The sequence below is a fragment of the Salvia hispanica genome, chromosome 5 (assembly GCF_029641045.1).
Source record: "Salvia hispanica isolate PSC_SH4W2 chromosome 5, Shi_PSC_v1, whole genome shotgun sequence".
In the NCBI taxonomy this organism is placed as follows: domain Eukaryota; kingdom Viridiplantae; phylum Streptophyta; class Magnoliopsida; order Lamiales; family Lamiaceae; genus Salvia; species Salvia hispanica.
The window spans coordinates 23,115,896-23,143,785 of NC_142696.1; the positions used below are offsets into that span (position 1 = coordinate 23,115,896).

Consider the following 27,890-nt stretch of genomic DNA (forward strand, 5'->3'; position numbering starts at 1 on the left):
GCCGTACATTAATATGAATCCCTTAATTTATCTGCAAAAACCATCAATCCATAATTCATTACAAAAACATAGAGCCATTCATCAAAACAAAACGAATAAGTTTTCCACAAAAGGACAAACATCCATCCATCCAAAACAAACTCAGTAGGACATCTCCTGAAATATAGATTGCCATCCTTCTTATTCCTAGCTTGTTTAGCTTGCTCCTCAGCCGCTGCCTCGTTAACCTGAGGTATTCCATGACTTGATGAAGCTGACATATCTTCCCCGATGTCCCCATCCTGAAGATTTCGTGCTCTTTTGGTACCTATTCAAAAATAATTTCGTAGAGTGGATAAAAAATGTAAATATACAACCTCTATATGTAGGTTTTCAAAAAAATAATGTACAAAACAACATATATTTTTAGGTTTTAATAGAAATTTTTTTGTATGCGTTATTTTTTTGGAAATGGGTATAAAATAATAAGTTTGGTTTATAATAATGTCTATCTAGTTGAAGATAATGTAATAACATATGGTGTATTGTTTATCTATAATGTACTACTGAACACATATAATGTAGCAAAACAATAGCTATTATTGTACTAAACTATATGCATGATGTAGCTTAAATGAATGTAAAATGTACCACCTACCCATACTGTATTGATTCCTACATAATAATGTAAAACCTCTTCCCATGAATGAACTTAGATCTGGAAAAGCCAAAAAATATATATGATTGACTGATGATACATGATGCACAAATCAAAATATATGATGTAGCAAACAAGAGGCAGCACAATAGCAGCATTTCATGTACTAAATTATATGCATGATGTATCTTAAATGAATGCACAATGTATCACCTAAACATAATGTACTGATACCTAAACAATAATGTACAGCACCTGCACATAAATGAAGGTATATCTGGAGAAGGTCAAAAAAATTATGATGTACTGCTATGTATCTATGATGCACAAATGAAAAAATATGATGTAGCACTAAAAGATGCGGCAGAATAACAGTTATTCATGTACTAAATTACATGCATGATGCAGCTTAAATGAATGCACAATGTATCACCTAAAAATAATGTACTAATTCCTAAATAATAATGTACAACAGCTTCCCATAAATGAAGGTATATCTAGAGAAAAACAAGTAAACATGAACAATGTACAACACCAACCCAAAAATACAGTTTCATTTAGTAAGCTATGAATGTACTAATGTGTACACATGATGTAACATAAAATTCTCAACAATGCGTACAACTAGGTTAACAATGTTAAGTAAAACTAACAAGCCAAACAATCGTCTACCTATTGATTGTCTAGCAGGCCTCTTCGAAGCGGTTCAATTGTTGACCATTTTTACCAAAGCCCTTAACTTGTTGTAAGTCATCAAACAAACGATGTTGAATTAGCCACTAATCCCAAGGCATTATACGAAACAACAAAGGGGAAAGACATAGAATCGTATTAGGTAATTATTAATTGCAAAACCCAAATGAACAATGGCACATCGATTTACAAAATCTTCACAATTATCGCAGAATGGAATGGAATAATACACAATCAACAACTCAAGCCCTGGAAAAATGCTCAACAACAAAAACCCTCAACGATTCTCAATGTACAAAAAAATTACGAGCAGTTCCTAAATGTATACTGACCGATTTGCCTGGGTGTGCGCCGTTCGTCACGAAGACATAGTGGTTTTTGTTGTTTTGAGAGTAATGGGTATACATCGTTCGTCGCCTGGGGGTAGGGTGTACGCTGGTGTTTGTGGTTATTGTGGCGGCTAGGTTTTAGGTTTTTGAGAGTAATGGAAGAGAGACGGTGGTTGGAAGTTGAAAGTAATGGGGGAAGAAAGTGGGAGAAAAATGAATCAACGCTGAAAAAGAAAACCCATAAATTTCGTAGAGATTGAACCGTCATCTCTCAAATACCCAAAATGCCCAATAATGTAAAATTACAGTAACATAATGTAGCGACATACATTTAATCACATCCATCAGATTACTAGATCTAAGGGATGAAATTAGTCCTATGTTTTATACAAGGGGGAAAAGGAGTATAATGCTACCCTATTTATAGGTTTATGTTAAAATGACAACGCTTCTTAAAGTGACACCGTGACACCACATATCCAGCGATATTATAAACGCTACACAACAATATTATAAACGCTACACAATAATCTATAGATTGCTGTATAGCGTGTTGGATATTGTTGACCGAGAAAAAATTATTGTATACAGTGTTGTATATTGCTGATCGAGATTTTTACACTTGAGCATTTTTTTATTGCCACATGGCAGTTTATTATTCGTCCACGTATACAAATGATTGGCTAGGAATGATGGTATGGTGTTATTTTAAGAGGTGTTGTCATTTTAACGCACCCCTTTATTTATATGCTATTATTTAATTATACTCAAAATTAAAACCCTAAATTGAAAGTTTGAATCATCAGCTGTTTAGTCCGCCTCCACCCCCTGCTCTCTCTAAGATTGTAACCCTAAATCCCGCCACCTCTCCACCACCAAGCCGCAAGCATCGTTCTTCCATCAAGCAGCTCCGGCCAACCCCCTCCATGCCGTCAGGGAGAGACCTCAGAAGCCAGAAGGTTTGTCTCACGCACCACAACGATTCCGACACCACTCCACAGCACCACGCCGACGTCGCTCCACAGCTTCACGCCGTCGTCTCCACAGCTTCAACTCCAGGTAAAACTCACAGCTGCAACTTCAATTGTGTGAGCCTCCCTAAACCCATAGCTACATCTTAAATGGCAGCCGCTGCTGCAATTATGCAAAGATGAAGAAAGAGATTTGATATACTGCAATTTTGCAAAGATGAAGAAAGGGATTTGATATCTGCAATTATGTGCAGCTGTGCTTGCTGAAACTTTATGTGTTGTTTTTTTTAGATTTTCGGTTTAGAATTTTCGGTTTTAGATTTTACGGTTTTTTGGTTTTTTATATAATTTCAGTTTTTCGGTTTAATTCGGTTTTTTAGGTTCGGTTTTCGGTTTTTCAGTTTTTTCAGTTTTCGGTCGGTTCGGTTACAGTTTTAGCCTAAATTCGGTTTTTCGGGTTCGGTTTGGTTTGGGCCAAAAACCGAACCAAAACCCGAATGCTTAATTAGGATTGATTTATAGATAAAAATAGAAAAAAAGATCGGATATTTGTGTATCCGCATTGGGTATCAGGTGTACCTGCACGAGGGATCGGGTGGGATTTTCCCTCAAATCGGGCGCGGGTTCCCGCTGGTACCTGTTTCGACATTCCTAATTAGAATAGAAATGTCTATATGTCAATTGATATTCAGAGTATTGCAATGATCATCTATGCATTAGTTGGTATCTGAATTCTAAAGTTTTGCAACGATCCTTCTTTACAAGTTACAATAGTTGTTATCAGTGTGCATTGGGCATTGGTCCCCCTAGATAAGTGCGGTTTGAATTTCCAAATTCGAACTATGCATACCAAAGTCATGCCTTGATTTGTGTGCCCAATTTCGGTACATGTGGTCCAAATTTTCCATCTTCGAACCTCGCATACTAAAGTTTCGCATGCTATATCTAAAAAACGTTGCTCTCTACGTCCACCATATTAGAGTCTAATTTTTTTTTTTCGTCCGCCATTAAATATCTCACTTCATTATTTTTGGCATGTGGACTCCATATTACACCAATTCATTTCACTCACATTTTATTACAAAATTAATATAGTAGTATAAAATTAGGATAATATTTTTTACTAATTGTTTCAAATCACTTTCTTTTACGAAGAAGTTAAACAATTTCTTAAAACCTGAGCACTAAAAAATAAGATAGCCGGAGGGAGCATTATATATAAATATAAATAGGTAAAAGAAGGTAAAAATGAATGACTTAAATGAAGGAATTATAGCTTATAAATTAAACTTGGTTATATATTTGAGGGGGCATAAGTTTTAATTTTGAATATCAAATAGTACTACGTTGGATGAGTAGCAAATGAAATATATAGCGTGTTTGATATGTAACGAATGAATGGCACATGCAAAATGGTGGGTCAGATAGGCGTGGAGGTGGCATAGCAGCGGAAGCGCAGGATATCCTGTTCGCATCCCGTGCACAGAAATATGTCGGGCACAGCGTGATGGTCAGGGATGCGCACGCAGCTGGTGTGGTGCCACGCTCGGCACAGATCGCACGACACCATCCTCTCCCCATCATCATCCCTCGCCCCACAAACGCAGTTCACCACCGGCCCCTCCTGGTAAACCTCCCCCTCCCCCTGCCTACACACCAACTCCACCTTACTCCCCGCCCTCACCACCGCCTCCGTCCCTTGCGGCCTCATCGCCTCCGCCGCCATGTTCCTCAGCGCCACGTACGTCTCCCCGAACGTCCTCTCCGCCTCGCGCCTCACCTCATCGAACGTCGCGCCGCTCCTCACCACGACGCAGTGGTACGGCGTCGCCGCCACTTCCTGATCCGCATTATTAAGGATATTCACCCTGCAGTAGATCTTCTTCTTGCTTCCTTCCTCCACCGGCGTCCGGTACTCTTTCGCAAGATGCTTGGCGTCGAGAATGACTCTCGACGCCAAGTGGATGGCGGCGAATGCCCCATTCCTAGTGATGGGATTGTGATCGCCAAGAATGTTGGAGTACAGGCAGAGCAAGTCCTTGACGAGCTGAGCCCAAGAGATCTTCTGCTGCGGCCTTAAATTGGCTTCTTGTTTGGAGAATGTTGTAGAAACATCCTCCAAACAATACTCCAGCACTTTGGTGACGGGGTTTAAACACCTCCTCACCAGGTACTTCCCCACCATGTGGTTCCCGAGGGACTTGAGCACGAAGTCGAGGAGGCCCGTGTCGCCGATGTAGGCGCGGGCCACGTCCCGCACGTGCTGGCGCGACACCCACTGGAACTCGGCGCGCTTCAGGGCCTCCACCACCACGTGGATCGCCTTCTCCACGCGCTTCGGGGACCACCGGCACGACGCGTCCGACATGATGGCCGAGTAGCCGCTGCTCTCCTCGGAGACCCTGAATTTCAGTTCCAGCATGAAATGGAACACGTCGCCTAACGTCATGAGGGAATGGCTCGACAGCTGCTGGTAGCGGCAGAATATGACTTGAATCTCGCTCCCGAATCCGAATTGATGAGCGATTAGGGTTAGGGGAACGTTTTGGATGGTTTTGATTGCGTTTTGGTACATTTCTTTATCGACGCCGTAGCTTCCGCGCTTAAATGTGTAGTCCCATTGCCCGAACCAAGGCCTTCCGTAGGCGACACTGTGGAGCAATCGCAGCTCCATCCCTTTCTTGTTCGCCGAGTCTCTCAAACTCACCTCCCTGCAATTAATAATACTATCATCAACTATATAAATTCTCTATATATAAATTTTTAAGGCCTCGGGCATTAACTACTCTGCCACTAGGACAACACACGCACACATGAATTCTCTATGTATATATACAGACCTAGCTCCTAAACCGGAGCATAACCGGTCCCAGAACTCCATGATCTGGTAGCCAGGCAGACCGGATCCACCGTTGATGCAAAGGAGATGACCGAATCCGTTGGAGTGGAGGACACCATGCAGACTGTGGGTCTCCCTATGCAACTCGATGGCGTTGGTCTTTGCGTATTCATCAGAGCCGGATTTAGAGGGCAATAGGAAATGGTAGTTCTTGTTGCAGATCATGTGATGGCCCCAACCTGAGCTATTGCAATAACAAGGAATTAACATTAGTAGAGAAATTGTTAAACTAGTAATTATTAGGGTTATCTTATTTGCGGGTACCTGTGTAGCGGCAGTGGGTGCAGGAGAAGTCTACGGGCTCTTCGACAACAAAGAGAAGGAGAGGATGGCGGCGCGACTCAAGCTGGAAGGACCAGGTGGACGCTGGGTTGGTCTCGACCTGGCCGAACTCGAGGAGGGCTCGGATGTTTTCGAGGAAGGAGCCGTTGGAGGCGGCCGGGTAGCCTCTGGCGCCGAAAACTTTGAATTTGAACACCTTGTCGCCCCTCTTCCTCTTGCGGCTCAGGTCGAGCTGAGACATGATGATTCCTGTTGTTGTTGATGATTTTGAGGAGGTGTATATGTAGAATGTATGATCAGAAATCATGCGCATGGTGCCAAGTGAATATACATAAATTGAATGGGATTTAGAGTTTATGTAAATGGGTCTCACTATGTGCATGACCTCTTCCGAAATCAACGTAGTAGTGCTAAACTATCGCTGTGGCCACATGCATGACTGCTTTTCCCTACTATTCTTTAATCACTGTTTCAACTTCTCCGTTGCTCATCTCATCTAACTGCATTTACCTTTTTCTTCTATTTTTCACTCCATCATATTTCCAAATTACAAATTTTTTATTATCCACATGAAATGGTAATATCTACACTCATTATAAGGGTGTTTTTTAGGCGGACAATGGAATGTTGTTATATTTAGATCAAGCAATGTTGTTGGCCAACTACCGTTCATGAAATGGAAGAAAATGTAATAGTAATAAATAATTTTGTAACGGTGCAAATAAATGATTTGGTCTAAAATGCAAAAGTTAGGTGACTACGACTGGAACTAGAAAACATTTTAGCTGCTGGAGAAAGCAAATACTAATAATCTATGTAACTATAAAGTTTATATAGCCCGTAATTTACTGCATACATAATTAACATGGTGTTACATTTACACACTCCATCCAAACACATAAGTTTTGCTTTCTCACAATAATCAAATTCTCAGTAAAATATCTCCCCACTAATGTGTAAACAGAGCTCGATCCACAAGGAGGAAATTGATATGATTAAATAAATCACCTAATTAAGTTACATCTACAGGTTTCAATCTTGATTGATTAAATGAAATTACTAAAAACTAATGCACCACATAAACGAAGAATAAATCACAAAGTTGAAGATGTTGCTCCTACCAAAACTAAACTAATTGAAAACCATAGACATGGAATAAAAGCAAAAAGTATCCAATCATCTTATATAATTACAGTACATGTTTAAGAGAAAAAGAAAATTATAGTTTAGGCACACATTATGAACTTAAGAACAACAAAATAAAAAAACCAAAAAAAAAACATGAAATTCATGGGGTGACCAAGATGAAGATATGGCTTGATGGAGTGGATTCTCTTCAATTCTCCTTGCCGACCCATCCCGTCCCGTCCCGTCCCTCCCTCTCCTTCTCCTTCTTATTCTTACTGTATTATCTTTTGTGTGGAACAAGTCCCACTTATTTGGGGAGAGTGCCATAGCTGCCTGTTACAGACGTGCTCCGTAACAAAACCGGGGGGCTGTCTCCGTGCTAGGTTTTGATAAGTTCCGTCATCTCAAAGAGCCGGTGGCGTAAAAAAAGAAGGATTGCTGGCGCGGGTTTTCCCGTCGGCAGCGTGATGCACGAAGTATCTTGATTTGCAAGTTATGGTTGGGCAAAATATTTCATTCACAAAAATCAAGTTCATTTTATAGTCTAAGGGGTTTGACGTAACCTAAACATTCGGAAAGAACCAACAAAGAAAACCCGAACGGGGCTAATAATTTAGGCCCGACTCAACAAAGAATTAAAATAGTTCCAAAAATACAAAAATAAATAAACATGGAAATATTACTAAAATAGTTTGCTACTTCTATTTGGTGAGGAAGTCGTGATATTTCTCCGGAGGTTTGATGTTCTTCTGTGGCCGGCTTATCCACGTTGTCTTGTTCCCCAGCCTGCTCGCTGGGTCGGGTGTTGCTTCATCCTCTGCCGTTAACTCTTGCTCCTTCTCATCATTCGTGTTCTCTTCGTCCACTGTCGCGGTGCTCTCTGGAATGTCTGTTGTGTTGCCCCTCAAGCTCTCTTTTCTTCTTTTTTCCTCGTGTGCCTTGAGCATGTCATGTGCAAGCTCTGGCACATATAGTCCACGCATTCTACACTTTTTCACGAAAGATATCCTTTGCTCCTCAAACTTTCAATCGCATCCTTGACAATCTGCTCCATGGGAGTATATTTCAAACCCAGATCGATCAATTTCTTCAATGCAGCCTGGCTCCCCACTGATCCATGGTGTTTTTCTTCACTAGACCTGTGTTACTATAACTAATTACTACAACCAAATCATAGGAGTAGAGCAGGAGTATCATACCTGGGCAGCTTGTATTGAGGGTAGTGTCTCTCCATCTGTTGGGCAAATTCATGGTAACGTGATAAAGATTCAACACACAGATGCCTCCCGGCTGCTGATCTATTCTCATACAACAATATGTGAGCAAGAGCCACATCTTTCACATGTACTAATGATGCCATCAAGAATCTTCCAAAATCACAACCTAGCCACACCCAAAGTCCAAATGATAATTAATTAAGCTCTAGAATATATATGCAGAGGTTGCCTAATAATCTAAAACTGCTGACCAACTAATTGAAAGTGAGTACCCTCAAGTGTGCGAACCATCAATTGCATGCTCAAATTTAAAGCTGGGGGGAGTATCGGACCGACCACCATTCCTGGATTCACCACAACCAAATCCACACCATTTTCCTTGCCAAATTTCCATGCAGCCTTTTCAGCAAGTGCTTTCGACAGAGGATACCAAAGCTAATGCCAAAACAACGTGTATAAAGTGCAATTTTAATTAAAGTCTGCATAAAAACAAAATGAAGGAGCTGGAGCACCAACAGAATCATAAATAACAAGACATACCCCATTTTGGCGGCAATAGTCCTCGTCAACCCATGAATCTTCACTCAAATCTGCCAAACTGCTAGGGCTTGCACTTGTACTCATGGAAGATATAGAAGACGTGATGACCACGCGCCCAACGCCCAGATTTTTGGCCGCCCGCAGCACATTCAGGGTCCCCTTAATTGCAGGGTCCAGCAGCTTCCGCTAAATCCACAGCTAATTAATTAATTACTAATCAACCAAACCAAAATAACAAATATATATCAATATATGCATGCAATTTAAAAACAAAGCTAGTAGCTGTGGATTACAATTGCATCGGATTACAACCCACAGCGGATCCAGAAACTGATAATAGTGGGGTCGAAATAAATGAAATAACCAACTCAATTATTTGGAATGTAGGAAATATATATTTAAATAATTAATTTTAATAAAATATATTAAAATTTAAATAGCACTATGTTATGCTGTGCATGATAATTGGCTTCAATGAGCATTCAAAATCTGAAAACGACTAAATATAATTTTATTATTAAAATTGCCAAAAGTCAAAATATATTCAACTAATAATCCTTTATGATATACTATAGCAATTTAATATAGTCTCGTTAAGATAAGCAAAGTAATGAAATTAATAACCAGCATATTAATTATTATGTTTATTTAAAATAGGATAAAAATGAATTTACGGATTAGAGAAAAGAATATACTACCAATTATTGATTAGTACTCCGACAACTAAGTTGAAAAATAAAAATCTCCTTATAGAAAAAGTAAAAATATCATAATGAATGTTGAAACTTATGCTAAAGTATACGTATTCAATATTATCAAGCTAAAATTGTAATGGTAAAATTGACAAAACCTGAGGATCGTCGACTTGATCGATGGTACTAGGGGAAGCGACATGGAAGACGCCGGCGGCACTGCTGATTGCAGCAGCAATGGAGCCATATTCAAGCAGATCAATTTGGAAGAGGCGAAGTCGGGAATCAGCTCCTTCCATGGCTTCCAAGTGCTTCGTTTCTCTCTCGTCTGCTAGATCTTTGATGGTGGCGCGGACGGTGTAGCCACGGCGGAGAAGAAGGTGGACGATCCAAGAGCCAATGAAGCCGCTAGCGCCGGTGACACAGACTATTTCTCCTTTCTTATCCGCCATTGTTTAATATTTGTATTGTGCATTTGCGTGATCACAACCTCTATATATAGCCATACAAACAAGGATAGAACATCCTGCAAACAGTATTTCAATGCACGCAATATGATAGTACTAGTAAATGGCTTCTCTTATTTCACAATATGAAACTACACTTTACATACATATACGTACGTAGTTGATAATGGATAAGGTAATCCTCATCTCATCATCCCTAATCCAGGTTTATCTATAATTCTATTCATATCCTTATCTATTATTCCATCCTTATCTCTAATTTAGTCTACATAATTCCAGATTTATACATATGGAAAAAAGTAAGAAATATATATTTCTAGAAATATGTAGAATGAGGACCAATTTTCAATAAAACCAAATCTCATCATCTCACCGATATCAGAATTGAGAGAGATAATTTATTATTTTTGCTATAAATCAACATTAGGCATTTACAAATGCAACAACAAGACTGGAAATAGAAGACATTTTTGCTGCTGGAGGAAGCAAATAACACTGCATAATTAACATACTACCTCCGTCTCCCAAATTTTGATACGATTTGACCCGGCAAGAGTTTTAAGAAATGTAATGGAAAGTGTGCTGAAAAAGTTGGTGGGATGTGAGTCCTACTTTTAAAGTATTAGTTTTATAAAAAAATGTGAATAGGAATGAGTTAGTGGAATAGGGGATCCACTACCAAAAATGGTAAAAAGTGAAGTGTGTCAAACTTTCAGGGACAAACCGAAATAGTAAACTGTGTCAAAATTCGAGGGACAGAGATAGTACTCCCTCCGTTCCTTCATAGTTGAGTCATTTTTCCATTTCGTGAAGTTCCCTCATAGTTGAGTCATTTCCATATATAGTACTACCTCCGTCCCCCAAAATTTGCTACACTTTGACCCAACACGGGTTTTAAGAAATGTAATGGAAAGTGAGTTGAAAAAGTTGGTGGGATGTGGGTCCTACTTTTAAAGTATTAGTTGTATAATAAAATGTGAGTAGGAATGAGTTAGTGGAATATGGGCTCCACTACCAAAAATGGTAAAAGTGAAGTGTATCAAATTTTCAGGGACGGACCAAAATAGTAATATGTATCAAATTTTCAGGGACAGAGGTAGTAACTTTTTCCTCTTTCTTACTTTACTCTCTCTTACTTTATTCTCTCTACTTTATTCACTTTTTACTTTATTCTCTCTATCTTTTTCTCTTTCTTACTTTTTTATCTATTTATTTAACACACTTAACATTCATTTCTTAAACTCCATGCCGAAAAGTTCCGCCTCAACTATGAGGAAACGGAGGGAGTACTATTTTAATGTGGTTTTACATCCACTGCTGACGGAACCAGCATAGGCCAAGCCCCCGCTCAAGCGGGGGCTTAGCCGGAGATGTCCGCCTATTTATACAAGAAATAGCAACGTTCGCCAGTTTTACAGGAAGCTTGAAAATGGGAGAGAAAGGGCGCAGAGGAGAGAGAAAGGGGAGGGTGAAAGGGGCAGAGGAGAGAAAGTGAAACTAGGGGCAGTAGCGAAATCAGGATTTTATGACCGGGGACCCAAGTCACTATTAGTAGTTATAGGGTTCATTCGATGTTTGTGATATCGGAAGCTCAAAATAATTAATATTTAATATTTTTTCAATTTTTATGTAAGAATATCATAGATGGAAACAGATTTTCAATTATAAAGTGACAAAGATTTAAAATTAAAATAATTATTAGTATAAAAAATAACAAATAGAAAGCATGTTCCAAAAAATATAAAGTGAAGAGAATTAGAATATACGTAGTAATATTGCATTAGAATAAAGAAAAGAGAAAAAGAAAACTAGCATATGTAAAAAAAGAGAAATATGCATTAGAATAAAGAAAGAAAAATATAAATTAGAATAAAGAAAATAGAAAAAAACTAGCATATGTAGAAAAAGAGAAATATGCATTAGAATAAAGAAAAAACAAAAAAAAAACTAGCATACGTAGGAAAAGATAAATATGCGTTAGAACAAAGGAAAAAGAGAAATATGCATTAGAATAACCACTTTTTTCTATCCAAATACATATTCAACCATTTTTTCTCTTTCCATTTAATACTTCTATCCACTATTTTTCTCTTCTATTAACCACACCAACCAACAACTTCTAAAATTTTATATAAACTAAGAAATGTGTCATGACCTCTTAGTCAAGAGACTAAGACCATTACCACTCCACCACAAGCATTTCCTGGTAATAACATGACATTAGTTATTATTATATTAAAATAATTTTTTTTATTTACTCAAACTAATTATTCAAGTTTATTTATATTATAGTGAGTATGTATTAATATAATAATATAGGGGTGTGTTAGGGTCCTTACAGCATCTTAGTGTAAAACACAGCACAAATCACAGTCCTTGGATCATTAGATTGGATGGTTATGATTAGTTACATTACCATACTAAAAATCTACATTATTAGCCGAGGTACATTATTAGACTAGAAATGTACATTGTAAGACTAAAACAATACATTATTAAACTAAAATGCTACATTATTATCCGAGCTACATTATTTGTCTAAAATTCTACATTATTAGATGACACATGACATTAATCTAACCGTTATATCATAGGATCCAATGGACTGCAAGTGTTTTGAGTTTTACTTATACTTAACGTTCTGACCTGAATACATCCCTAATAATATATTTATCATCTACAGTTCACTCTTTTTACTAAATTTAACTATTATTTGTATAATATAGTTACAGGGAAGTGATCAGGTCAATAAGTGAAATTCTGTCAAAAATCAAAGCAAATCTCAGTCATTGGATCTTGTGATGTAATCGTTAGATTAATGTCACGTGTCATCTAATAATGTAGATTGTGTAGTCTAATAATGTAACGCGCTTTACTCGAATAATGTAGATTGTGTAGTGCAATAACGTAGTTTGGCTAATAATGTAACACTTTTACTGTAATAATGTAGCTCGGATATTATTATCATAACCATCCAATCTAAGGATCCAAAGGCTGGGATTTGCTTTGATATTTTACATGATTTCACTTATTGACTATAGTGCACCCCTATAATTACATTATGTAAATATAAGTAGTTATACCTAAGATTTATAATAAAGTATTTACTATATAGTATATTTTTTTTATCAAAACTAATTAATAATTCATATTTATTTATATATTTTTCCATAAATGTTTTTTGAATTATTATGAATTATCTATTTTTAAATCTAAAATATTAAAAAATTTATTCACACTAACTTGTGTAATTCATATATTTAATTATATTTATTGATAAAAAAATTAATAGATTTTATCATTCATTAAATTGAATATATTTTATATAATTTTTAATAGTAAAACGGTTCGATCAGTGGTTCACCCGGTCGGACCGGTTGAACCATGAACCAATAGCTTCGCCAATTCACTCACCAGTCCAGTTTTTAAAACATTGCTATAAGAGCATCTCCAAAGGAAAGAGGTGTATAGAAAGGTATATAATTTTTTAAACATAAAATAATAGTACAAAAAATTCATTAAAAAACATAAAGTGTGATACCTTCTCAAATACCTTCTCCCTTGTAGAATGGTTTTTCATGAAAAAAAGGCAAATATGGTAGTTATAACATGTTACCTCTCCATCAATGGAGAGGTAAAGATACCTCTTCAAAATGGGGAAAGGTATTAACCTTCTCAAATACCTCTCCCCTTGGAGAATGATTTTTCATGAAAAAAAGGTAAAAATGGTAGTTATATAAGTTGAGAAGGTATATTTCTCATTTACCTTCTCAAAAAGGTAATAATACCTTCTTAAAAAGTAATGGACTCCAAGAGAAGAGGGTAAATTAAGAAGACAAATAAAAATAACTAGCTTTTTACATTTTCTTCTAAGAAGGGGTAAAGATACCTTCTCAAAATGAAAGAAGGTATAATACTTCCCCAAATACATTTTTCATTGGAGCATGAAATTTTATCAAGAAGAGGTAAATATGGTAGTTATTTCTCTTTACCTCTCCATTTACCCTTTCCCTTAGAGCATCTCCAAAGGGAAAAGGTATATAGAAAAGGTATATCATCTATATACCTCCTCAAAAAGTGAAATATACCCTTCCAAAAAGAAACATCCTCCAAAGGAAAATGGTATATAGAGAGGTAAATGATTTTTTAAACATAAAATAATAGCACAAAATGCATTAAAAAAAACATAAAGTGTGATACCTTCTCAAATACCTTCTCCCTTGAGGAATGATTTTTCATGAAAAGAAGACAAATATGGTAGTTATAAGATTTTATCTCTCCATTAATGGAGAGGTAAAGATACCTCTTCAAAATGGGAAAAAGTATAATACCTTCTCAAATACATCTTTCCTTAGGAGAATGATTTTTCATGAAAAAAAAGATAAATATGGTAATTATATTAGTTTACCTCTCCATTTAGCTCTCCCCTTGGAGATGTTCTTAGAGATGCTCTAATAGGATATTTGCTCCCGAAGATAATAAGGGCATCGGTGTCGCGCTGCTAATTTATTGTTAAATTTCAACCCTAGCTTCTTTAACTGGTTCCGTCCACAAACACTACATCAAAACATAAGTTGTGTTTTCTCACAAGATTCAAGTTCTCAATAAAATAGTTCCCGACAAATGTTAAAGCAAACTTTTATATGCTACAATAATTACATAATTTTCTACACTTTTTTCAAGAAAAATATCTTTTGCTCCTCAAACTTTCAATAGCATCCTTAACAATCTGCTCCATAGGAGCATATTCCACACCCAGATCTATTAGCTTCTTCAATGCAGCCTCGCTCTTCACTGATGCATGTTGTTTATCTTTACTAGACCTACAAAAATGTAGGACTATCTTTAGGAAACCTGTGTAACTATAACTAACTACAACCAAGTCATAGGTAATCTGTACTGAAATACAATTTTGTATAGCACATAAATCCCCAACACTATCAATATATTCTCAATGAGAAACATGTGTTTTCTACGGTATGCTATAAGAATCAATTTTCCTTTTATACTTGGAGTAAGAGTATCTTACCTGGGCAACTTGTATTCAGGGTAGGCTCTCTCCATCTGTTCAGCAAATTCATTGTAGCATGATAAAGATTCAACGCAGAGATGTCTTCCAGCTGCTGATGTGTTCTCATACAACAGTATGTGAGCAAGAGCTACATCTTTCACATGTACTAATGCCATAAAGAATCTTTCGTTAAAATCACGACCTACACCCAAAAGTGAAAATAATAAGTTTCATCAGCCATTATTTTTCTTGATAAACAAAACATCAATATCAAGATTAGAAATTTGTAGATAATTGAACGAAATGGTCAACTATAATTGGTTCTTAGTTCCATACCCTATCCTATTTAGACGTTGGTGCACTAAATGTTGACCACCATAATAGCGAGATCCATAAGGAAAAAAAGGGTAGGAGATAAAACTATTTTGGCAGCTAAGCAACTCACTGAAACTATTGAAAGTGAGTACCCTGAAGTGCGTGAACCATCAATTGCATGCTCGAATTTAAAGCTGGGGGGAGTACCGGACCAACGACCATTCCTGGATTCACCACAACAATATCCAAACCAGTTTCTTCGGCAAATTTCCATGCAGCTTTTTCAGCAAGTGCTTTTGACAGAGTATACCAAAGCTAACACCAAAATAAAATCTCAACGGTGCAAATTGCAGCAAAAGGAAAGTAAGAAATTAGGGTGAAACTTAAAAGAATAGAGAAAGCTCGAAAACTACAAGGAAAACCATAATCTACCAACTAAAGCAGTAGAACTAGATTCTTATACACTATCTACTTCTCTATTTTTACTAAGCCAAAACAGAAGAGGCAATAAAAGCTAAGGGGGTGTTCGGTTGCCAAGATTAAATCTCATGATTAAATATGTATTATATTTGGTTCATAAGATTGAACCCTACAACTTAATCCTAGATGGATAGTTTCATAATAATTAGTCATAGCCTCCCCTTCCAACTAAAATAATCTCACGACTTAATCCTAGATGGATAGTCTCATGATTATTAGTCATGGCAACCGAACGCCACCTAAGTAGCAGTCATCACAATTAAAGTATGCGCACACATGCTCCGTTAATCCAAAATAAAGGAGCACAAAAATATAAACAGAATCACAGATAAAAGCTACTCCATGATAAAATTATACCCCATTTTGGCAGCAATAATCCTCATCAACCCAAGAATCTTCACCGACGTCTGCCAGAGTGCCGGAGCCCGGAATCATGGCAGATATAGAAGACGTGACAACCACGCGCCGAACGTTGAGATTTTTGGCCGCCTTGAGTACATTTAGGGTTCCCTTAATTGCAGGGTCCAACAGCTCTCGCTAAATCCAAAGCTAATGAATTAGTAACAAACTAAAAAAGGAATTGGTAGGGATATTAATATGAAATATAACATGTGTATTGAAATGAATGGTTAATGACAATAGCATCTGATTACCCAATTATACACCAAGTAGAAATTGCAAAACTGTAATTGATTGGTTTTAAAACCTGAGGATCGTCGACTTGATCGATGATACAAGGGGAAGCGACATGGAAGACACCGGCGGCGCCCCTGATAGCGGCGGCAATGGAATCGTAGTCAAGCAAATCAATCTGGAAAAGGCGAAGGCGGAAATCAGCTCCTTCAATGGCCTCCAAGTGCTTGGTTTGTCTCTCGTCCCCTAATAATTCGATAGCAAGCAGCAGTTAGCCGAAGATCTCAAAGTCGGAACAAATTAAGTGGTGACAGACGGAGGCAGGAAGAACCTAGATTTCTGACGGTGGCGCGAACGGAGTAGCCACGGCGGAGCAGAAGGTGGACGATCCAAGAGCCAATGAAGCCGCTGGCGCCGGTGACGCAGACCACTTCTCCTTCCTTATCCGCCATGTGGACTAGTGGATAACGTAATGTTGCTCATAGTGTGGAATGTTTTGTTTTTGTATCAAGTTCAAGTATGACTAAAACAACATTTTCAAATCATTTAAAATCATCAGTCACACAAATTTCCATTTCATCGTTTACTAATGACTTTTTCATTTTGTCCTTTCCCTCTCGATCGTTTATACTGTTTAAATTGTGTGTTTATTGTTTGATTCATCATTTACATGGTTATTCATAGGATGGACAAGATTTGCAAAAAAAATACTATAATTATACAAAACTGTTGGTTTCTAGATTACAAGAGATAAAAAGCCGGCGTAATACAAACCCAAAAGGAATACAAGAGAAATAACTGAAACTGAATTACAAGGAGATCGAAACTATAAATCGTAGGAAAAAGGAAAAAGGCGAGTCGAGGAGGCCTCTTTCCGCAAGACGAGATACGCCCGGTAGCGCACTTCGGATTGGCGTTTCGTCCCCAAAGATAAAACGGATGCGTCTCTGGTGAAGCAGCACCGCTATCAACAGAGCTCCGGCGAACTGGATGGAGGAGAGGGCAGAGCTTTCGACAGAAAAACAATGCAGAGGGAGGAGAGAGTGTATGATGCAAAGTGTGAATTCTAATTTCATTGGCTTACCGCGTCATACTGACGAGGTGTCATCCCGCTTGGCTCGCTGACATAGAGCTCCGGCGAACTGGATGGAGGAGAGGGAAGAGCTTTCGACAGAAAAATAATGCAGAGGGAGGAGAGAGTGTATGATGCAGAGTGTGAATTCTAGTTTCATTGGCTTACCGCGTCATACTGACGAGGTGTCATCCCGCTTGGCTTTGGCTCGCTGACGTGGAAACGGTGGTGGTCTAAAAAGAACTAGACTCACTAGCCCTGGGCCAAGCCCACAACCAGGCCCAAGCACCAAGCCCACTGGTACGAGGCGGGGCGGGCGGCGCGTGTAGGCTCGTACAGCCCATCTTAGTCCACTATAATTATTACATGTAATAATTCTTCTTATTAAATACTCCCTCCGTCCCATTAAAAATGCAACGGTTTCCTTTTTTGGTTGTCCCATTAAAAATGAAACGTTTCCTAAAATAGAAACAACTTTATTTCTACTTTTCCATCTCTCTTACTTTACTCTCTCTTCATTAACTCACAAAACAACACTACATAAAATCTTGTGCCAATTCCCAAATGTTTCATTTTAAATGGGACGGAGGGAGTACTAGTTTAATAAGGTTGTAACTTCCAATGTGGACATTGGATAATTAACTCTCTTAATTATTCCCTAAGCTTCTCTCATAGCTCATTAAGTTTGTAATTTTGCACAACTTTAATTCATTATTTCTCACTCACCGGGAATCGGATTTGAGAAAATGAATATACCACGGTCATCTACTCCGAACGTAGATCGATACTATATCATTTAATTTCACATTTAATTTCACAAAATTAAATGCCTCGCTGAAATTTATAATTGGTCAAAGTCCATTGACCGGCATAGATTACAACAAAAACTACTAATAGTATAACCTTCATATGGGAAGTGATCCCTGATTCTAATACTTAAGTTGCCATGAAACAAATTTCTCAATTTAAGGATTCATTATTTCAGATATTGGACGGAAAGTCAATGGACAATGGTGTGTCGCTTAGTTCTACATAATTAGGAGAAAGATGTATTTTCAGGAAATTAACATGATTAAATTGTGGAGTTTTATTTAGAGCAAGCAATGTTGTTGGCCAACTAAATTAATTTTAGCAGGGAATGTGCAAATTACTTTGGCCTTAAGGCCATCCACAACAGGGATCACAGTAGTCATGAACCCCACATCATTTTTATCTCATTTCTTATTTAAGAGACATTATCTCCAACCATTCATCTTAAAACCATCTATTCCCTTCACTATTGATTCACACTATCTTATTTCTTTTTTTATTTTATTTTTGGTTGTGCTTGTGCAATCAACTGAGCAATTTCCTCTCATGGATCAACTATACTTGAATTGCGAATGCAAATGAAAATTTTTAGAGAGAAAAATGAGTGAGACATAATTTTTTGGTGTTCAAAAAATTATGTAATAATGGTATTTATAGATTATTTTGGGATAAATTGGAGAATTAAAAGATTTAAAAAAAAGGAAAAAACAGTAATAAAACGGTAATATATGGAGAAGTGGGAAATTTTTTATTAATTTTAATTATTTTCCAATTTTTTTTAAAAAAAATTAAAATTACCGCGTCCAGAAATGATGCCACCACCCCACCACGGCGTGCCACGTGGGGGGCGGCGTATGGCCCACTAGCTTGGTGCCCACCCCTCCACACCGGGAGTCCACACAGGAAGGGACACCCGCAATGGGTTCTCGCCACCGGCTCGTCCTGACGGGATGGGTCCGAGCTCCTAGCGGAGCCCCATTAAGGGTGCTCTAAGATGCGAAAGATAGTTATAGTTTTAGCTGATGTAGAAATCAAAATACAGTAGTAATTTTTTGCACAACAGGGCAACATGATTTAATTTACATCAACAGACTCGTAGTTGTGTTGGCACAAGTATGAAATTAAAAGGAAATCCCACAAATATCAAAAGCAAAGTTGGATTTTTCAAGAAAGAAATCCTTTGGTCCTCAAAGTTTGAACAGAATCCTTAACAATCTGATCCATGGGAGTAAATTCCATGCCCATATCTATGAGTTTCTAGGATGCAGCGGCATTGGGGTTGAGTGGTTCATTTTTCCTTGAAACCTAGGCAGCTTGTATTGAGGGTATATAGCATCTCTATTCTCTATATGTTGGGCAAAGTCGTCACAAAGATTGGACAAAGATATCTTCAAGCAGCAGATGTATTTTCATACGGATATAGATCCTCTGCTGTGCAATTTGCAAGATTAGACATTTGCAAAAGCAACAAAAAGACTGGAAATAGAAAACATTTTTGCTGCTGGAGAAGCAAATAAAATAAGATTCTATACATAAAGTTTATTTCGTGTTGCATATACTGCATAATTAACATACTACATCAATGTCGTTTTACATCCACACGGACTCCATCAAAACATAAGTTTTGTTTTCTCACTCTCCCAATGAAATAGCTCCCCACAGATGTAAAGCCAACTTATGTCCAATAATTACATAATTCTTAACTCTTTTCACGAAATATATCCTTTGCTCCTCAAACTTTCAATAGCATCCTTAACAATCTGATCCATAGGAGCATATTTCACACCCAGATCTATCAGCTTCTTCAATGCAGCCTCGCTCTTTACTGATCCATGTTGCTTTTCTTTACTAGACCTACAAAAATGTAGGACTATCTTTAGTAATGTGTAACTATAACTAACTACAACCAAATCATAGGTGAGTTGTAGTGAAATATAATCTTGTATAGAGCATCTCATAAATCCCCAGCACAAGCAAAATATTCTCAATGAGACATGCGTTTTCTACGTATGTTCATGAGACGCAAGAATCAATTTCTCTTTCGCCTTGGAGTAGGAGTATCTAACCTGGGCAACTTGTATTCAGGGTAGGTTCTCTCCATCTGTTCAGCAAATTCACCGTAGCGTGATAAAGATTCAACACAGAGATGTCTTCCAGCTGCTGATGTGTTCTCATACAACAGTAGGTGAGCAAGAGCTACATCTTTCACATGTACTAATGCCATAAAGAAGCTTTTGTTAAAATCACGACCTGCACCCAAAGTGAAAATAATAAGCTCTATTTGCCATGATTTTTCTTGATAAACAAAACAGCAATATCAAGAGTTAAATTTCAAGGAAAATGAGCGAAACGGCCGACAATAATTGCTTCTTAGGTTCACACCCTTGTACATAAAGAAAAAAGGGCAGGAGATAACTTCCTAAATTATAAATAAAAAGAACATTTTTAGAAGGCAGAAACCAAGGTAGCCTCATCATACCTCAACTTGGGGATGGCTCACTTACCATACAAAGCATGCCATGCTCATTCAAACATAAGCAATAAACTTTATGGGAAGATGAGTGAAACAAGAAACCCCTAACTCTGGTTTTGCACAGGATATAGAGGTTGTGGTCCTAAAACTATATGTTTGGAAACTCACTGAAACTATTGAGAATATATGAATTGAAAGTGAGTACCCTGAAGTACGTGAACCATCAATTGCATGCTCGAATTTAGAGCTGGGGGAAGTACCGGACCAACTACCATTCCTGGATTCACCACAACAATATCCAGAGCATTTTCCTCGGCAAATTTCCATGCAGCTTTTTCAGCAAGTGCTTTTGAAAGAGGATACCAAAGCTAACACCAAAATAAAATCTCAGCCAAAACAGAAGAGGCAATAAAAGCTAAGTAGCAGTCATCACAAATTAAAGTATGCGCACACATGCTCTGTGAATACAAAATCAAGGAGCACAAAATATAAACAAATAAAAGCTACTCCATGATTGCCTTTGAATCAAGAATTATACCCCATTTTGGCGGCAATAATCCTCATCAACCCAAGAATCTTCACCGACGTCTGCCAGAGTGTCGGAGCCGGCAATCATGGCAGATATAGAAGACGTGACAACCACGCGCCGAACGTTGAGATTTTTGGCCGCCTTGAGTACATTTAGGGTTCCCTTAATTGCAGGGTCCAACAGCTCTCGCTAAATCCAAAGCTAATTAATTAGTTAATTAACAAACTAAAAAAGGAATTGGTAGATGCAGTTTAAAAACAAAGCTAGTACTAATTGTATGCCATGTACCGTGTGGATTAATATGAAATGAATGGTTAATGGCAATTGCATCTGATTACCCAATTATACACCACCATGAAAGTAGAAATTGCAAAAGTGTAAGTTTAAAACCTGAGGGTCGTCGACTTGATCGATGATACAAGGGGAAGCGACATGGAAGACGCCTGCGGCGCCGGTGATAGCGGCGGCAATGGAGTCATAGTCAAGCAAATCGATCTGGAAGAGGCGAAGGCGGGAATCAGCTCCTTCAATGGCTTCCAAGTGCTTCGTTTCTGTCTCGTCCCCTAATAATTCGACAGTTAGCTGAAGATCTTAAAGTCTGGTGCTAGACGGAGGCAGGAAGAACCTAGATTTTTAACGGTGGCGCGAACGGAGTAGCCACGGCGGAGCAGAAGTTGGACGATCCAAGAGCCAATGAAGCCGCTGGCGCCGGTGATGCAGACCACTTCTCCTTCCTTATCCGCCATGTGGAATGTTTTGTTTGTGGTTATGCAATGTATTGTATTTGTTACACCGAATAAGGATAACTACCCGCCCAGAAAAGATGCCACGATATGACTAAAACAACATTTTCAATTCATTAAAAATCATACACATTTAAAATCATATTCACATCAATCATTTTTCCATTTCATTGTTTATTAATAATGACTTTTCCATATTGTCTTTTTCCTCTCGCTCGTCTATACTGTCAAAATTATGTGTATATTGATTGATCATTTATATGGATATTTATCTTTATAGTGTAGGATGAATTAGACTTAAAGTAGTACTAGTATAATCTGAGTCTGATTCTAAGGTGATTCACCTTAAGTAATCGGATTCCTAATAACTTAACTGGCCAAGAAACAATTACAAAGTGCTAAATTACAGGATTGTTCCACATAAATAGGAGAAAGATGTTGTACTACTATTTTCAAGGAAACTAATATGATCAAATTGTGGAGTTTTATTTAGTGTTAGATTATTTTGCAGGAAATGTATAAATTACTTTGGCCTTAAAATTCAAAGATAGGTGTAATGTAATTGTAGGTGATGTAGAAATAAAATAGTCCAATTTATTAGTACAGCAGCGCAATGTGATAAAATTTACATCAACAGACACATATAGTTGTGTTGGCAAGTAGGAGTATGAATCAAAAGGAAAGCCCACAATTATTGATAGTAGAGTTGAGTTTTTCATGAAAGAAATCCTTCGGTCGTCAAAGTTTGAACAGAATCCTTAACAATGTGGTCCATGGGAGTAAATTCCAAGCCCAGATCTATGAGCTTCTTGGATGCAGCATTGGACTTGAGTGGTCCATTTTTCCCATGAAACCTGGGCAGCTTGTATTGAGGGTATAGCCTCTCCATATGTTGGGCAAAGTCGTCATAACGAGACAAAGATTCGACACAGAGATGCCTTCCAGCAGCAGATGTGTTCTCATACAAGAGTATATGAGCAAGAGCAACATCTTTCACATGTACTAATGCCATAAACAGGTGTTCTGGAAATTCTTTGCCTACACCCACCATAAGTCCATAAGCATGCAATTAAAAGAAATGATCATGAAATGAAAGTGAAGTACCCTGAAGTATGTCAAGGATGAGTGTCATGCTAGTGTTTAAGAGTGGGGGGAGTATAGGGCCAACCACCACTCCTGGATTCAGCACCACTACGTCCACGCCATCTTCCTCCGCCAATCGCCATGCAGCTTTCTCAGCTGCCGCTTTAGAAACAGAGTACATAAACTAACAAAAAAATCAAGTCTCAACTCTCAACAACAGTAGAAGCTATCAATAAGAAATTGTATTACACTGCTGAGTTACCCCATTTTGGCGGCAGTAATCCTCGTCAATCCAGCAGCCTTCACCGGCGTCTTCCAGATGATTGGCAGTTGGGATCATGGCAGATATAGAAGACGTCACAACCACGCGCCCAACGCCAGCATTCTTAGCTGCTTTTAGTACATTTATGGTCCCCTTAATTGCTGGGTCCAGCAGCTCCCCCTGAATCCACCGACAGGCGATAATCATACTCTCTTTGTCCGTCCGTGAATGAAAGATATGTTTTAATCCGTCACATGGTATAAGAAATTTTTTTATCTTATACTGTATGAGAAAAGGGTGAAAAAAATATTGGAATATAGGTCTTATTTTAATAGTGGAATGTTAGTATAATTAGTTAGCAGAGTGAGGCGCCACTTGCTAGAAATGGAAAAAATTAAATGCATCTTTTATCATTGAACGGGCTAAAATAGAAAAATGTATATAGTTAGTAGACTTAGGTGCAAAACCTGAACATCTTGGATTTGATGGATGATACAAGGGGAAGCGAGGTGGAAGACGCCGGAAGAGGTGTTGACTGCGGCAAAAATGGAGTCGTAATCAAGCAGATCAATCTGGAAGAGGCGAAGGCGGGATTCAGCTCCTTCCATGGCTTCTAAATGCTTCGTTTCTCTCTCGTCTCCTAATTATTTTAACTTTTAGAAAGCAACCAACAGTTGATGCAAAATGATCAAGTGGTGGAGAAGGGGAACCTAGATTTTTGACGGTGGCGCGGACGACGTAGCCACGGCTGAGGAGAAGGTGGACGAGCCATGAGCCAATGAAGCCGCTGGCGCCGGTCACACACACCACTTCTCCTTGCTTACTCATCACCATTCAGTTTCTTGTTTAAATTATCTTCTGTCTCAAACAAAAACAGATAACAAAAAATATTAGAGGTACATACGGACTGGGCATCTATTTATATTCTCAAGAAAATTACTCCCTCCATCCCATATCATTTGGGACACTTTGACTCGGCACGCGTTTTAAGAAACCTAATGAATTGAAAAAGTTGGTGGGACGTGGGTCCTAATTTTAAAGTATTAATTTTATAATAAAATGTGAGTAGGAATGAGTTAGTGGAATATAGGGTTCACTACCAAAAATGGTAAAATTGAAGTGTGTCAAATTATGTGGGACTGCCCAAAATGAAATATTGGGTCAAATTATGTGGGACGGAGGGAGTTGAATGATGTGATAGATGCAGTTTGCACATGTGTTACATGATTAATTGAAATGTCAAACATGAAAAATATACTAGGAGTACTTATCAAATTATGTGATGGATACATATAGCACATAGCTGAATCATTTCACGTTTTAATGAGATAGATTTAGTTAACTTAGTACTCCCTCCATTCCATAGCAATGGAGAGTCGGCACGGAGATTAAGAAAAATAGTGTTATGTAAGTTAAGTAAAGGGAGAATAAAGTAGAAGAGAGAAAAAAATAAGAGAGAGTAAAGTAGGAGTGGAAAAATATGTTGAGTTTTACTAAAACGGGAAATGACTCTATTAATATGGAACTTACCAAAATGGCAAAATAAGTCTATTAATATGGAATGGAGAGAGTAATATCGTTCATGTCTGTACGAGGTGGATTGAAAATTTTTGGCACATCATCTATCCTTACCACAAATTGCGATTTTGTAAATAAATAGTTGGAGTGGCTACTAATGGACTCCTATCATCCTTACTTTGTTATTCTACAATTCTAATTTTAATTTTATTACTTATATAGTAGTAGTAGATGTTTGTGTATTTTACACAAAAAATAATATTGAAGGACGAATGCATCCATCATCCCTTCTAATTCTACCATCCACCTCTATATATTTCGATTTTTTTAACAGAAATAGTCAAATAGGTGAGTGCATTGCTTGTTTTATGCATTATTGGCATTTGCGTAATTATCTTGGTTGGATTTTATGATATTTATTTTTGTCTTGTTGAGATGAACGTTACGTTTAATTAATTTCTTCCATTATCAACTACAGGGGACAAGGTGGGTAATAAATATTTTAAAAAGCTTAATTAATTATCTCTTCCTATATCAGTTTTGTTCAAAAATGGAGTGCATGAAATCCATGGATACAAATGAAATAGAGACTGCACACCTGTATGGTTTCATCATTTTCTTTTTTTAGGTACTGAATGCATTTGCCATTAGTTTCTTTAGGGGACAGATTTTTCCCTGCGTTGTGTGGCAATTTGATTATCTAAATTGGGAAAAAAAAAAAAAAAAAAAAAAAAAGACATACTCTGACATTTTTTTGTGTAAAATGATACACTGTCTATTAGCTCTAGTTTGAAGAGTTTATTACTAGTATTAACTCCAATGTGGAGTAATTATCAATTTGATTCAAAAAATGTAAAACACAATGATGAATGTCATCATAATATATGCATTCATAAAGAAGGATGTGTGACTTCCTCTGCTGTGCTAAATTGCTGTGGCAAAAAAGAAAATGTTCATCTGAGAAGAGACATGAAAGAATGAAAACAATCTTGGCTCCAAAAATATTCTTGACTAATGAATCACACTGCAGAATCCTTGGATTCTTTATCTTGATGGCTTCCAAGAAGCGGACTGCTAACATCCTTGTCCTTCATCTGATATATATATATAGAGAGAGAGATGAGATAATATGGGCTTAAACAAATCAAGAGATTTTATTTATGGTGATGATAAAGTTACCGGTGGCGAGGGTGAGACGTCGACGAGCTGTTTCCTCTTGGTCTCATTGGTGCAGAAGTAAGAATACAGCCCCATCCCAACAACGGCCACGAGTATTCCAATGATGTTCCTCCATGTAAAAGGATCGTGCAAGAGGGTGTATCCGAATGCGAGCACAAGGCAGGTTTTGAGGTGGCCGAGGACTTGGTAGGTGACGGGGGATGTCTTCCCGATGACCAAGAAGGTGCTGAAGTTGACAAACACGGCTATCAGGCACGACAGCACTATGAATCCCAATACGAGTGGGGAGTATTTATAGGCGTAGACGTTTTGTTTGGTCAGAAATCGGTCCACAAACGGCCCTGTCACAAACAGAATGGCTGATTGGAATGGTGCGGATTGGTACAGCAGCTGTGTCGAGGATACGTTCAGCCTCTTTTGGATCGTGTTCGTCAGCTGCCAGACATAAATATATTATAATTAAGAATGAAGAAATAAAATATTTTTAAAAAAAAACAACTCTCTTTTCGTTCTTCCCGTGTTAATTACGTATCATATACATACAATTTGTCCAACGCAAGTTGTGACGATGGCGAGGATGGAGAGGATGGTCCCGACGAAGTTGAGCTGGAGATCGGTTACTGACGCAATCCCCACTCCCAGTAGCAGAATTGAGAGAGACAGTTTTATATTCTTGCTGAGATGAATGATCAACATTACATTAGGCATTTCAACAAAAAGCAACAAACAAACAAAGCAGTTGATTTATAGACCTGAATTGTTTCTTGAAGAAGAGAGTTTCCAACAGCACAGTGAAAGGTATGATTGCCAGTTTTGTCATCTGAAACCACAAACACTTGTTAGTAGTAGCGAAACTCCTTGTTATCCCACATCGACAAAATAGGTGATCTTGAACATGACCTGGTAGAAGCCAATGGAGTTGAATCCCAAGCTGAGGTTGAGAAGTCCAATGGAGATGCCATTGAGCATCCCAAACATGAACACTGTCTTGATGTCGATGGGCTTGTTTTCGAAGAAATTCAAACGCAGCGCGGCGTGGAGGCTGCAGTATGTCACCATGAGGTGCCAACTGGTCAGCGTCGTCGCTGAAATCAATTCAAATCAGTCTTGGCCTTAATATTCATGTATATATGTATATAGATGACTTACCAAACTGGAAACCAAGATTACTCATCAGAGCTTTGTTGCATATAACTATGGACACTGATGATGCAACAGAGAGAAACAATGCACCCATCACTCCCAACTGGAATCCAGACATCTCCCCCATCTTTCTGATTATTTTCTGGTAATTGATTCGAACATACAAGTACAAGATCGATCAAAGGAGTCTTTTTAATTAGCTAGTTAGGATGTGGTTGGTGCTGCCCTTGCCTGACGGAAATTATAAGCAAAACATAGGGCCCCTCTTTCACTAATTTCATTCTTCACTCAACAAACTAAAACAATTTATTTACATATATTTTCCCACCTAGAGATTACTAGAGTACAGACTTAAAAATATCAACGAAATGATTTTTCGATTGGTTTGAAATTTTATTTTAAAGTGTGAAAACTTTGGCGACACTTTTTAACGTTGAAAATGTAAAATCATGATTTTTTGTTTATAAAATTGTTGTCTTAGGACGAAAGAATGGAAGGTGGAATGGGCACTTCATTTCGGGTAAGCAGCTCATAAATTGTATTGGTTTGGTGGGGGGAAGGAAAATCCCATCACACATGTTTTTGTCACCAAAATGCCCATGTTAATTAAGTTTAGTGAAGGGTTAATGACTTGTAAAATACACCAAGTTTGGATGAATTTTGACTTTTAACATGAACTTTACTAGGTGCCAAAACTGTAGTGACTATTAATTTAATCACGATTTACAATTTCAGTCCAAATTAAGCCTGACTTGGAAATCTAGAAACAATTAACTGAATAAGG

The 27,890-nt window shown here is 37.8% G+C and overlaps 6 protein-coding genes across 6 annotated transcripts; all 6 read right to left on the reverse strand.

Moving 5' to 3' along the window:
* Positions 1-3,942: 3,942 nt before the first annotated feature.
* On the reverse strand, positions 3,943-6,193 carry MS1 (RING/FYVE/PHD zinc finger superfamily protein). Its single transcript, XM_048086929.2, has 3 exons — positions 5,794-6,193; positions 5,471-5,708; positions 3,943-5,341 (listed from the first exon to the last, which is right to left on the reverse strand). The coding sequence occupies exons 1-3, from the start codon at positions 6,191-6,193 to the stop codon at positions 4,051-4,053; spliced, it is 1,929 nt and encodes a 642-aa protein (XP_047942886.2). The 3' UTR covers positions 3,943-4,050.
* A 1,332-nt stretch (positions 6,194-7,525) lies between these two features.
* LOC125187315 (cinnamoyl-CoA reductase CAD2-like) lies at positions 7,526-9,981 on the reverse strand. The gene is made up of 5 exons (XM_048083876.2): positions 9,547-9,981; positions 8,697-8,882; positions 8,429-8,591; positions 8,139-8,322; positions 7,526-8,078 (listed from the first exon to the last, which is right to left on the reverse strand). Exons 1-5 carry the CDS (start codon positions 9,838-9,840, stop codon positions 7,934-7,936), a joined length of 972 nt encoding a protein of 323 aa, XP_047939833.1. The 5' UTR covers positions 9,841-9,981; the 3' UTR covers positions 7,526-7,933.
* A 4,432-nt stretch (positions 9,982-14,413) lies between these two features.
* Positions 14,414-16,823, reverse strand: LOC125187214 (cinnamoyl-CoA reductase CAD2-like). The gene is made up of 6 exons (XM_048083759.2): positions 16,626-16,823; positions 16,368-16,540; positions 16,019-16,198; positions 15,334-15,496; positions 14,885-15,068; positions 14,414-14,678 (listed from the first exon to the last, which is right to left on the reverse strand). The coding sequence occupies exons 1-6, from the start codon at positions 16,744-16,746 to the stop codon at positions 14,534-14,536; spliced, it is 966 nt and encodes a 321-aa protein (XP_047939716.1). The 5' UTR covers positions 16,747-16,823; the 3' UTR covers positions 14,414-14,533.
* A 2,830-nt stretch (positions 16,824-19,653) lies between these two features.
* Positions 19,654-21,979, reverse strand: LOC125189026 (cinnamoyl-CoA reductase CAD2-like). The gene is made up of 6 exons (XM_048086191.2): positions 21,804-21,979; positions 21,569-21,741; positions 21,188-21,367; positions 20,855-21,017; positions 20,243-20,426; positions 19,654-20,030 (listed from the first exon to the last, which is right to left on the reverse strand). The coding sequence occupies exons 1-6, from the start codon at positions 21,922-21,924 to the stop codon at positions 19,886-19,888; spliced, it is 966 nt and encodes a 321-aa protein (XP_047942148.1). The 5' UTR covers positions 21,925-21,979; the 3' UTR covers positions 19,654-19,885.
* Positions 21,980-22,495: 516 nt separating this feature from the next.
* LOC125189027 (cinnamoyl-CoA reductase CAD2-like) lies at positions 22,496-24,412 on the reverse strand. Its single transcript, XM_048086192.2, has 5 exons — positions 23,977-24,412; positions 23,734-23,906; positions 23,267-23,446; positions 23,026-23,188; positions 22,496-22,959 (listed from the first exon to the last, which is right to left on the reverse strand). The coding sequence occupies exons 1-5, from the start codon at positions 24,098-24,100 to the stop codon at positions 22,637-22,639; spliced, it is 963 nt and encodes a 320-aa protein (XP_047942149.1). The 5' UTR covers positions 24,101-24,412; the 3' UTR covers positions 22,496-22,636.
* Positions 24,413-25,594: 1,182 nt separating this feature from the next.
* LOC125187957 (UDP-xylose transporter 1) lies at positions 25,595-27,443 on the reverse strand. Its single transcript, XM_048084645.2, has 6 exons — positions 27,113-27,443; positions 26,864-27,048; positions 26,716-26,783; positions 26,507-26,639; positions 25,964-26,398; positions 25,595-25,878 (listed from the first exon to the last, which is right to left on the reverse strand). Exons 1-6 carry the CDS (start codon positions 27,231-27,233, stop codon positions 25,804-25,806), a joined length of 1,017 nt encoding a protein of 338 aa, XP_047940602.1. The 5' UTR covers positions 27,234-27,443; the 3' UTR covers positions 25,595-25,803.
* Positions 27,444-27,890: the final 447 nt, after the last annotated feature.

Excerpts from the sequence above, each read along its gene's own strand:
- MS1 (XM_048086929.2), bottom strand. The coding sequence starts at position 6,193 with ATGCACATAGTGAGACCCATTTACATAAACTCTAAATCCCATTCAATT. Across the intron at positions 5,709-5,793 it reads CACCCACTGCCGCTACACAG|GTTGGGGCCATCACATGATC; the intron begins GTACCCGCAAAT and ends GCAATAGCTCAG. Across the intron at positions 5,342-5,470 it reads TGCTCCGGTTTAGGAGCTAG|GGAGGTGAGTTTGAGAGACT; the intron begins GTCTGTATATAT and ends TATTAATTGCAG.
- LOC125187315 (XM_048083876.2), bottom strand. The coding sequence starts at position 9,840 with ATGGCGGATAAGAAAGGAGAAATAGTCTGTGTCACCGGCGCTAGCGGC. Across the intron at positions 8,323-8,428 it reads GATGGTTCGCACACTTGAGG|GTTGTGATTTTGGAAGATTC; the intron begins GTACTCACTTTC and ends GGGTGTGGCTAG. Across the intron at positions 8,079-8,138 it reads CCTCAATACAAGCTGCCCAG|GTCTAGTGAAGAAAAACACC; the intron begins GTATGATACTCC and ends ATAGTAACACAG.
- LOC125187214 (XM_048083759.2), bottom strand. The coding sequence starts at position 16,746 with ATGGCGGATAAGGAAGGAGAAGTGGTCTGCGTCACCGGCGCCAGCGGC. Across the intron at positions 16,199-16,367 it reads ATCAAGTCGACGATCCTCAG|CGAGAGCTGTTGGACCCTGC; the intron begins GTTTTAAAACCA and ends CTTTGGATTTAG. Across the intron at positions 14,679-14,884 it reads CCTGAATACAAGTTGCCCAG|GTCTAGTAAAGATAAACAAC; the intron begins GTAAGATACTCT and ends ACATTTTTGTAG.
- LOC125189026 (XM_048086191.2), bottom strand. The coding sequence starts at position 21,924 with ATGGCGGATAAGGAAGGAGAAGTGGTCTGCATCACCGGCGCCAGCGGC. Across the intron at positions 21,368-21,568 it reads ATCAAGTCGACGACCCTCAG|CGAGAGCTGTTGGACCCTGC; the intron begins GTTTTAAACTTA and ends CTTTGGATTTAG. Across the intron at positions 20,427-20,854 it reads GATGGTTCACGTACTTCAGG|GTCGTGATTTTAACAAAAGC; the intron begins GTACTCACTTTC and ends CTTTGGGTGCAG.
- LOC125189027 (XM_048086192.2), bottom strand. The coding sequence starts at position 24,100 with ATGGTGATGAGTAAGCAAGGAGAAGTGGTGTGTGTGACCGGCGCCAGC. Across the intron at positions 23,907-23,976 it reads CGCCACCGTCAAAAATCTAG|GAGACGAGAGAGAAACGAAG; the intron begins GTTCCCCTTCTC and ends TAAAATAATTAG. Across the intron at positions 23,447-23,733 it reads ATCAAATCCAAGATGTTCAG|GGGGAGCTGCTGGACCCAGC; the intron begins GTTTTGCACCTA and ends CGGTGGATTCAG.
- LOC125187957 (XM_048084645.2), bottom strand. The coding sequence starts at position 27,233 with ATGGGGGAGATGTCTGGATTCCAGTTGGGAGTGATGGGTGCATTGTTT. Across the intron at positions 27,049-27,112 it reads TAATCTTGGTTTCCAGTTTG|CGACGACGCTGACCAGTTGG; the intron begins GTAAGTCATCTA and ends AATTGATTTCAG. Across the intron at positions 25,879-25,963 it reads ACGTCTCACCCTCGCCACCG|ATGAAGGACAAGGATGTTAG; the intron begins GTAACTTTATCA and ends TATATATATCAG.